General features: G+C 33.9%; 1 protein-coding gene across 1 annotated transcript in view; it reads right to left on the bottom strand.

Moving 5' to 3' along the window:
• The window catches only part of LOC126979803 (tetraspanin-33-like), a 34,150-nt gene extending 27,350 nt beyond the window's left edge, over positions 1–6,800 (bottom strand). The window contains exons 1-2 of the mRNA XM_050829347.1: positions 6,541–6,800; positions 2,313–2,387 (exon numbers count right to left, since the gene is read on the bottom strand). Of these exons, the coding sequence (XP_050685304.1) occupies positions 2,313–2,387; positions 6,541–6,624 (159 nt within the window). The 5' untranslated portion in view covers positions 6,625–6,800. The remainder of the gene's footprint in view (positions 1–2,312; positions 2,388–6,540) is intronic.
• Between the last annotated feature and the right edge of the window lie 4,316 nt (positions 6,801–11,116).

The raw sequence follows: 11,116 nt of genomic DNA on the forward strand, positions 1-11,116 counted from the left end.
GAGCTTACGTTTATTACGTCCAACCATACATATTCAGACAAATTACGATGGACTTAGTATCCAGTAGCACGAATTTGGAGGTAAAAAATATTGTAGTTGTTAGAGCTTTAGTCTACGATGACTATCTATAATGATACCACTCTTATTATAAGGCAATGCACCGTTTTCAAGAAAATAACGAAAAAGATACTAACCTAAAACAGGTAAATCACGTAAATAAACACTACATGAGCTCTGACATCGCGGCGGGAGGCTAAAAACTGTCATAAAATAATTTTGGTTTCTTCGTAAAATATTAGGACAGGCAAAGGGTTCAAGCCCATACAGCCATGAATTGTATGAAAAACAGTGAAATGAAATGTAAAAATAGTCTGTGACAGATAAGACTGCTACATCAATAATTATTTTTAGATAAAAGGAAAACATTTATATTAGGGTTCACTGTTCATGTTCATCAATCCCCAAAGCTCTATCTAACTATAACTACAATTTATTAAAATTGGCTAGGTTAAGTTATGTTAGAACAGTTAAAACAACGCACGAGCCGAGCGTAGCATGCCGCGGCAGCGGCCGGCGAGTACCAGAAACAAATTCTAGGCGTTTCACTTTCCATCCTCCCCATTAAAATGTCCCAATCCTTAAAAAATATCATAATTTGAAGTTAGAATAGGATATTTAAAATGTTTTTTCCTCTGGAACGGTGCATTACCTTGTAACAAGAGTGGTAGCATTATAATCGTGGACTAAAACTCTATCAATTACAATATTTTTTACCTCATAATTCGTGCTACGGTATAGGTACTAAGTTTTAACCGCCAATTAGTTAGTGTACTTTTTTTTTTGTTAAGATTGTCGTAGAATTAAAAAAAGGTCAATTGTTAAACATATTTGTGAGAAACGCGATGTTGCATGCCAAGATTAGTGTCTGCACTTGCCAAGATTTAAATTTATACCAGCCTGCCCAGATTTTTACCTGTTCAATTTTATTTTTGATGATGTTGGTTACACCAGTGGGAGGCTCCTTTGCACAGGAAGCCGGCTAGATTATGGGTACCATAACGGCGCCTATTTATGCCGTAAAGCAGTAATGTGTAAACATTACTGTGTTTCGGTTTGAAGGGCGCCGTAGCTAGTGAAATTACTAGGCAAATGAGACTTAGCATCTTATGTCTCAAGGTGACGAGCTCAAGTGTAATGCTGCTGAGAATTTTTGGGTTTTTCAAGAATCCTCAGCGGCACTGCGTTGTAATAGGTGGGGCGTATCAATTACCATCAGCTGAACGTCCTGAACGTCTCGTCTCTTATTTTCATTAAAAAAAATGTTGGGTATAATATAAAACTGAAGGATCTTTTGAAATACAGCATTGTTATACTTGTGTTGTTTGCTTATGATATTTCTCTTATTTTTGAATGTAAACGAACATACAGATTACGATGTTATAAGTTATTTTGAGACCAATAAACTTCATTTAAACAGTACTAATAAAGAATCAAAATGGTAACAGTTTAATACAACAACATAAAGAAGGTACTAACCAACATACTTATAAACAACTAGATTTTTCAAATTCCAAATAGGATTCAAAATCACTTATTGAACGCACAAAAACTATCACCCATTCGAAATACGACTGCCTCAGACCTGAGAAGAACGGGCGCAAGAAACTCAGCGGGTTTTTTTTTATAAAACTATGGATTACAATGTAATATCATACAATAATCATTTATAATTAAAGAGCGTGATGCTTAATCACCTTCTTCTCCACACAAACGTTTTTTAACAATTCTTTACAAATTCGTAACATATTTATTTTGTACATTTTCTGTGATCATATTACAGACGCATATACATCGCCCAATAAAAGACTTACTAACTCAACATAACCGAGTAGTAGGCATCACAAGTTTATGTTTGTTCCTTGTGAACATGTTACCATCTCCCTACAATTTTAATATAATAAGATCTGGTAGAGCCTATACAAAGTCCAAAATTTATGAAAATTTAAAACTTCTAATGTTCACAAAAATTTGGAACAATCCTAAAATAAGGAATTACTAATTCTAGAAGGTATGTTATTGTTTAAAGGAAATTGTTTAGATAAAATACTTTGATAATGGTCCCAACCAAGTTAAGATAATACTTCAAACTAAATAAAACAAAAATTATACTGTGAGAGTTTCTTCTGTCCCAAGCGCAAACTGTTTCCGAAGCATTGGTAGAGATTTAAGTGATATTAACAAAAATCCCAAGGTTAAGCTATTACTAAAACAATTTTTATCTCTCATCATTTCAATCTCTTAAGAACTCTTACCTTTATCATTCCTGTAGCCTGCCATTTGTCAATAAATGCATAGAGTCCAACAGCGACCAATAATCCACCAAGTAACTAAAAAAAAAAAAAAATTAAGCATCTGTTTGAAATATCAGGCAGCTTTTAACTTAATAGGTACATACTATCATTGTTTGCACTGCTTATACCAGAAATCTAATTTCTAAAACTTTTTCGACAAAACAAAAAAAAAGCCCATACACCATCCTTAAGGGCCGGCAACACTGCAGTGATTCCTCTGGAATTGCAAGATAATGTGGGCAGCGGTGATCACTTAACACCAGGTGAGGAAAAAGGAGTACAACTAGTGTACGGGTGTACACTCGTTTGTCCTCCTTTTTCATAAAAAAAAACTGCACACATAATTAGAAAAAAAACAACAATTTTCTAATGTGTAGTCTGAGTACTGAAAAATATATTAATTAAGGGAACTTATACAAATTTTAGAAATTTTTTTTATTTGGACCAGAGTGGACAACATGTCTGGCTCCATCTTATCATTGAATTTTGTGACACCTTGTTAAACTGTAAATAACATCATCTGAGATACACTTTATCCATTTCTGTTCTTTTTTCTTTTTTTTTGAGTTCAAATTCAAATATTTTTATTCAAAATAGGATGTGACATCACTTATTGAAAGCCAAAAACTACCACCCATTCCAATAAGAATGCCTCAGACCTGAGAAGAACGGTTGCAACTAACTCAGCGGGCTTTTTTTTTTCACATATAAAATTTGTTTTCAAAGTAATATCATACAATTAAACTTATTATTTAATAGCCTGAGGGCGGTCACTCCATTCCCAATCTGTGGTATCATCAAGAAAGTCATGTTATAGTAACCTTTACCACACAAATGTTTTTTATCAATTCTTTTGAATATCATAATACTTTTGTTTTAAACATTTTCTGGGATCTTGTTGTAAAAGCATCGCGAGCACCATAAATGGCGCTGATCTGAGGCATACTGCATGATCAGTTTCCCGGAACAAAAAAGAATAAAGGAATTCTCTATTTAATTATTAATTCAAATCAGATTTTTTTTATAATGGGTCAACAAGTGCCTAATTATTTTTTCATACCATCATACTTACAGAATTTCTTAAATTATTTGTATATATTTTCATCATCATAAGGGAGCAGTTTTATCATAATCTAGCTGACCCGACAAACATTGTTTTGCCATATAAATTATATTTAGTGTTTGACCGTATTTTCTCAGACTTACTTTTTAAAGCCATGACCATGACCACGAAAACGTCTTTTAATTTTTCGGGTTAATATAATATAGCAACAATATTTTTATAAACTATACCCTTTGTGTTATTCTGGTGTGTAAACTATATTATAACTGGATGTGTGACGGTCCTCCACAGTGCGGTTTTCAAGGAGCTTTCTCCGTCGTACTACAAAGCTGTGGAATGAGCTTCCTTATGCGGTGTTTCCGGGACGATACGACATGGGTACCTTCAAAAAAAGCACATATACCTTCCTTAAAGGCCGGCAATGCTCTTGTGATTCCTATGGTGTTGCAAGAGAAATGAGGCGGTGATCACTTAACACTAGGTGACCCGTACGCTCATTTGTCCTCCTATTCCATAAAAAAAAAATTGTAATGTTTCATCAAAATCTATTCAGTAGTTTTTGCGTTAAAGAAGTACAAACATACATCCAGAGATACAAACTTTCACATTTATAATATTAGTAGGATCCTATGTATATATTTAGTAGGTATAGATTACCATTATGTAGTTTTATTAACATTGCCAAATTGCGAAATTTTGAGTGCATATTGGGTAGGTCTGAGAATTGGACAACATCTATTTTTCATCCCCCTAAATGTTAAGTTAGGTGGTGCACCCCAATTTTTATTTTTTATTTTTTTTTTTTAAATTTGTTTGATTATGAGTCAGCATTAAAAAATACATACAACTTCAAATTTTCACCCATCTACGATCAACAGTTACTTTTGTATCGCGATTTTAATATTGGCAATACAATGTTTGCTGGGTCCGCTAGTAATATACAACGTGAACCAGAAAGGGTATAACATCCCTTCAATGGTACATTATTTGGGTCATATGCAATAGTATGGTGATGTTTAAGTTTTAATAAATAAATAAAAAAAAAGAAAAAGACTTCCCTACGAAATAAAAATATTATTTTTCAATTTCTTTTCTTAGACAACCCTAAATTTAAAGAGACTGCCAGTTTTAGGCGGGGCCTTTGTTTATAAACAGAATGAGGTAACCTACCTATGGACTTAAACATAAACAATAATCTATGATTAAGGAGTATGCACACTACATGAAATGTGGCTTGTGTCTATGTTATTATTCATTCATTTTTTACTTCCTGTTATTGAAACAAATAAACAAAATAAGAAATTACATAACATTACACAGTTTCACATCTGTATTCCTGAAGGGTTAGAAGTGTATGTTTTCCACCCACGTTTCACTATGTTTAATTCCCACGTAATAGGGGGCAAGCATCTACATTTCTGAACTATGGGCTGCTAGTGAGAAATTTCCTACGAAAAACTCAATAACTGCCCCATTCCATACCCAGGCCGGGTACAAAACCCGGTCCGGGAATGGAGTACATATTATTAATACGAGGATGGTCAAAGATATCCATATTTGACAAAAAAAATCTGTGAAGAACAATTTCTTAATAGGAGTCTATTAGAATTATCTTTATTGGATAAAACATTTTTGAATTAAAATGTCAAGACTCATTTGCCAAGTAATAAGAACTAGCTGTTCTTGCTAGCAGTGCCATTCAGACCAAACCATAATAATGCTTACACATTTTTGCTTCACAGCAGAGAAAGGTGCCATTGTGGTACCCATAATCTACAATTACAAATTTGGAATTATTTTCAATGTAACTTGAAGAAAGCTTCAAATAATTCTACATTGAAGTATGTGTATATGCCTTTAGAATAGAAATTTACACACACACAGAGCAGTAAATGTTTCAAAGCACAATTCAAAGAGTATTAACGCAGACAGGCCGATCTTTTCAACCTAACATATTTAAAAAACCCAAAATGTAAAAACACAGTTACAATTACACTAGTTTTTATCTTTTAAACGTGTTTTATTTAAATTTGTAACACTCGCGGAAATCAGAGTAAATACTAACATAACATAGTTTCATAATAAGATTAGAATTAAAAAAATCTTTATTGGGTAATACATAACTACAGTAAATACAAATTTAGAAGTATTTTCAATGTCAGCTAAAGCAAATGCACATACAAAATAACTTTGTCTTCATGGCAAAATGAGAACACAAATTGCTTCACAGCTGCAATGAATCGTAGGCATTTTACTATTATCTGATATTATGTCACATCTACGTTTTTCATCTGTTTAAGGTCAAAGAGAGTTCAAAAAAACAGCTGATTAGGGTTGAGGGAATCATAGTTTTTGCGAAAACTTAGCACTTTAAATATTGTATTAAAATATAATGCTAATTCAATTCTGACTTCACATAGTCATTAGAGATGACCTAAGGAATGTCTGGTTCAAAGCATAGTATACCCATTTCGTTTCACCTTGTATAATAATACATGTGAAAATATTTTTTTATTTGAATAAAACTTAATAATGCAGGCTATTCAGTGTGGTATGGGTGTGAATCACAGAAAATACTAGTGTACCCGTTTATCATGAGCTTGAGCTTTATAACAGAAATGTTGCTGAAAGATTAGAACAGCTGTTTTGCTGATAGGCCATTCCCACTTATCAGCAGAACAGACAATTATACAAACATATATCTGTGATTCCTCTGGAATTGCAAGATAATGTTGGCAGCGGTGATCACTTAACAACAGGTGAACTTTAATATACCTACTTTGTAGGGATACATACAAGCTGTAAATTTGATATTATTAAAGTTAAAGTACTCTTAGATAATTGATTTTATATGTGATTAAATTATGTTAATTAGCTTACTAAACAATGGGGAAAATGAAAGCTTGTGTTCATGTGTGTGATTCACACGATTCATAATGCTTACTGTACTGAGTATGAGAACAGCTAATGATTCATTCTGAACAATGGATGTAATACAAACAATAATAATAATATGTGGCTATAGGTACTATTGTGACAATTACATTCTATACTCATAGCCAGTAATGTTAATTATTATTGAATTAAGAGCTAACACCCGGTGTAATATTTATACAGTACACTCACCCAAAATATGAAATTTAAAACAAAAATCATATATTTCACACAACCACTCACATACGTAAAGTTCGGAGCCCTACGTCTATGCATTTTGTATGATTTTTAAGTTATTAATTATATTTACAAAAGAGATAATTCACTAAAGAACTCAAGCAAATAATAAATATTGTGTTGTGACTTGTGATGTAATTTTAAGGAAATTATTATTATGATCTCTGATGATCAGTCTTCAGTCATCGGCCATGAGCCGAAACCGAATTTTTGTTTGATACCTACGTCTTGTCTTGGTTTGATACTCATTTGAAGTTGAAATTGACAATTGTTTTGAATTGATCTGTCAAGTGTCAACTCACTTTTTTAAAGATTTTATGGCCTGGTTACAGGGGTCGAGACCTTTAAGCCAAGTGTCAACATATTATAGGGCACGTTCATAACCTCAGAGTAGGTACGATTATATGCTATGTCAATCAAATTTTAAATGAAACATCATTTTAGAATTTTTTTTTTCAGTTTCAACAAGTTGATTCTATCCGTTATGACATTATATGAAAAGCATTTACTAGACGGCAGAGATAGTAATAAAACTTAATATTATAAGTAAGCAATATAAGATTCATAAGTTACATCTTTAATATTTAAATTATTTTATCGAAACACCATCTTTGAAATTAGTTTGGATTAAAAGTTAGAACCCCTCCTGTTACCCGCAATGAACTCCACTGTTATCGTGAGTTGCAAGTAGCGATCTGTTAGCATTTAAATGTGATAAAACGTTTTAAAATTACTGATTTATTTTAACGCTGTTGTTTTTGTTACTGTCACCGAATTTTGGAGTTTTAGTTATAATCACTATATTTGAATTGTTTTCTTCATCTAGCATAGGTCAGTAATATAATATCGGCTTACCCCTAAATATTAGGTCCTTACAATATATTATGAAATTGGCGGTTTGTCGTACTGGCCACTTTGATGTCAAATATTTCCTCTTTGGTTGAGAATTCTAAATTCAAATTTATACAGCTATTACTCATGCATTTGCGTTTCGACATTTCATTTGTTTTTTACTCTTTTGTTTTACATCTCTTCCAACGTTTGCGTTCTGGAAATTTCGAACTGCAGAACAAGTCCGGTGGACGGCCGGAGACCAGAGTTGACAATGACGAATTGAAGGCTATGGTGGAAGCGGATCTATCACAAACCACGTCCGAGTTAGGCGCAGGTTGCGGTGTTAGTGATAAAACTGTTTTAATCTACTACTAAAAGTAGCAATTTTTTTTAATCGCTCACTTTGACACTTAAGCTATCCAGTATAGGTTGAAATATTACCTCATGGTACTAATGAATAAACGAACTAAAACAGTTTGCGATTCAATTTCCGACTTGATTAACGTCAACCTAAATTGAATAGCTCTAATGACGTGGTATGAAATAGCAAAGCAGTTAATTTTAGGTCGTTAATTGAATCGCACTAACAGTTCATGGTAAGCCCGCAGGTCGTTGCCGACGGTTATTGCTCTAACCCGAAGCCCGTGAAGGTTGGAGTGCCCCAAGGCTGTGTACTCTCTCCCACACTGTTTTTTCTGCAAGTAATAGATGTGTTAGACACCTCCAACATATATTCCTATGAAGACGACAGTATGGGCGATGCCATCAACACGGGCCATGCAGGTCTCTCAAGGGACATCGTCGACCAGTGCCGGGAGAAACTTGAGTCTTCTATTGAGTCCTCTCTTGAGAAGGTCACGGAATGGGGTAAATTGAACCTTGTCCAATTTAACCACCAGAAGACTCAGGTTTGCACGTTTACTACTAAAAAAAACCCTTTTGTAGTATCACCGCTCTTCGACAACACTTCCCTTACAGCCTAGCCTAGTATCGGTAATCGGTAATCGCTCGAGATTTTGAGACCCATACTGGGTCTAATGGGATTGAAAGTTGTACCGTCGTCTGGAGGGCAAAGCCAAATTGGCTTCGAATAAACTGGGCGTTATAAATTGAGCACGACAATACTTCAAGACACATTATAGCGCTTTACAAAGCGCAGGTTCGGCTACATTGGAGTATTGCTGTCATGTCTGGTCTGGCGTAACCTAGTATCTGCTCGATCCTTTTTACCGCGTGCAACGCAGAGCAGCTCGAATTGTCGGGGACCCAGTGCTCTGTGAACGGCTGGATCACTCGGCATGTATTACTCGAACCACGGAATATGCGGTGGTAGTGCGATACACCTTGATCATCCAGAGTCGAGTTTATATTATACTAATTTTTATGTAATCGTAGTGCAAGACGCGAGTGGTCCTAAATCGTGCATTAGTTGAATTAGCAGTCTACTAACAAAAACTGTCATATTCTATATTTTATTCCTTTGTAAATTTTGCTTAATATCTGTACCTATGTCCTCCACTATAAAATTTAAAAAAATCTAAAATTATTACAACTTAAGTTGGCTTATCTAATAACGACCAAATCGAATTGCTGACGGTGGCGGCAAAGGCTATCTCTATCTTTGTCGCTTTATGGATATGTTCCAGCGTAAGTGCTTCTAGTACTCTCTCGTTGTTCGAATGTCAATATCAATAATGTCAAGTCCATAATTGTACGCAGTCCACGCGCAGTGCCGGATTTAGCAAGCGCGGGGCCCGTAGCAAATTATTTCAAAGAGCCCTCTATCTATATTGGAAATAGTTGGTTTAGACCAGAGTCGATAATTTTTGAGACCAAAAAAAATAATAGTAGGATGAAACCAATTGGTAAAGGACGAGAATATAACAAAAATGAAAGGAAAAATAAATTACGGGCGACCTGAGGTTGGGAAGTGGAAGGTATTTTAGGGTAAAAACCAAGTGTTTGGTTTTTATTTTTATATTTTAGTGAAAAATTTTTGTATCACAAAATATTGTAAAAAGTTACCTTTTTATGTCTCAAATACACTGTAATTTATTTGAATTGAAATATTAATTTTTTCACCTTATTTTGATTAAATATCGGAAAAGAACCCTTATTTTCAACCGAAAATTCACCCGTCAAAATATCAGTTTTTTCAAAAAGTTTGTGTGCTTTCTATTCGTTGAAATCTATACTTTCCGATGGTGTAAAAAAAAATATAAATTACAATAATTGTAAGTGTACGGAAAATTTATGTCCATCAAAAGGCATTTTATAGAGAATTCATACCTGTTATTTCGTAGGAGCAAAAATATTTGTTACATTCTCTTTCTTTTTCAATAAGTTTCATCCTACTATTATTTTATTTCACTTTTTATCAATTTCGAAAGTTACCGAATGACTGACGTGGATTGTCTTAGGAAGAATTGTATCGTGTTACGTTTTTGTGACATGTAATTCAATATCTACATCATAACAAGCTTCACTCAAACAATTAGTCTCAGGCGAATTAAGCGCGGGGCCCGAAGCAAATTATTTCAAAAGATTTCCTAGACTCCTTTATTAAATGGTTATAATGGTAATAAGTTAATTCATAAAAAAAAATGGTTAGAGACTTTTTAATTTTAAGTAAAGTTATTGCATGGTAATTTTAATAAGCCGAATCGAAGACACTACTATAAATTTAAACCCTAAAGATGTGTACTGTATTGGACGCAATAAATAAATTTAATTGAATTTCCTTTCAAAGAGCCCTTGAAATATTCAGTTACCGTGTGTCTGACGTGGAGTGCCTTAGTAAGAAAACTTGTAACGGTTCACGTTTTTGTGACCTCAAGTAAATTCACAACACCTACCACATCTTAATTAGTTTCATTCGAAAAAATGACGCTCAGACAGAGATGAATGGGTTTAAATATGCGGGGGCCCCTTTCGCGCGGGGTCCGTAGTAATTGCTAATCTCGATACGTAGATAATCCGGCACTGTCCACGCGTCAACCGAACCATAATGTTGCTCCTTAGTTGCCGTCAGGCAGATCGTTCATGTTCTACTAACCTCTTCCACCATCACATAAATGTGTTGAAAAATGATCCGAAGCAGACATCGAACAATATATAATAAAATCTTAAGTGTGTTGTATCTGTACATTAAATATTTTTTCACGAAAACAATTTAGAGACATTATTGTTATGTAAGCGTGACCAAAAAAGATGTTTGCTTATTTCTGCGCGCTAATCTCTATACTTTAAGACATATTGCCCGTCACTTTCATTTAAAAATTGGAATAAGTCGTAACAAAGTAGAGGTACTAGAAAGTGTTTCTAGAAAGACAAATTAGAGCTTGATAAAGTATTTCACTTACATTGAAAAGATTTACATAGATTGATTCATTGAAATTTTTATCCCATAACAATTTCACTAATGACACTACAAACCAAGTTTTTAGGGCAAATGATGACATTTGCCTATTTCAATGATGACATTGAAATAGGCACTATTAGCATAATTTGAACGTAGTTGTCACCTACAAACGAGCTTACACCTTTAATTTTTATTTCACTAATACAGTCTATAAAACAGCTCGTGCCCAACCTTTGATTCATTCTAATCGGTTCACAAAAAACAGTTAAGTTAGTTGGAATGATACACCAAAACCTACGCCAAAGGCAAGCGCCAGTGCACTATAAATAAAACACA

This window comes from Leptidea sinapis, chromosome 4 (assembly GCF_905404315.1).
Source record: "Leptidea sinapis chromosome 4, ilLepSina1.1, whole genome shotgun sequence".
Lineage (NCBI taxonomy): Eukaryota > Metazoa > Arthropoda > Insecta > Lepidoptera > Pieridae > Leptidea > Leptidea sinapis.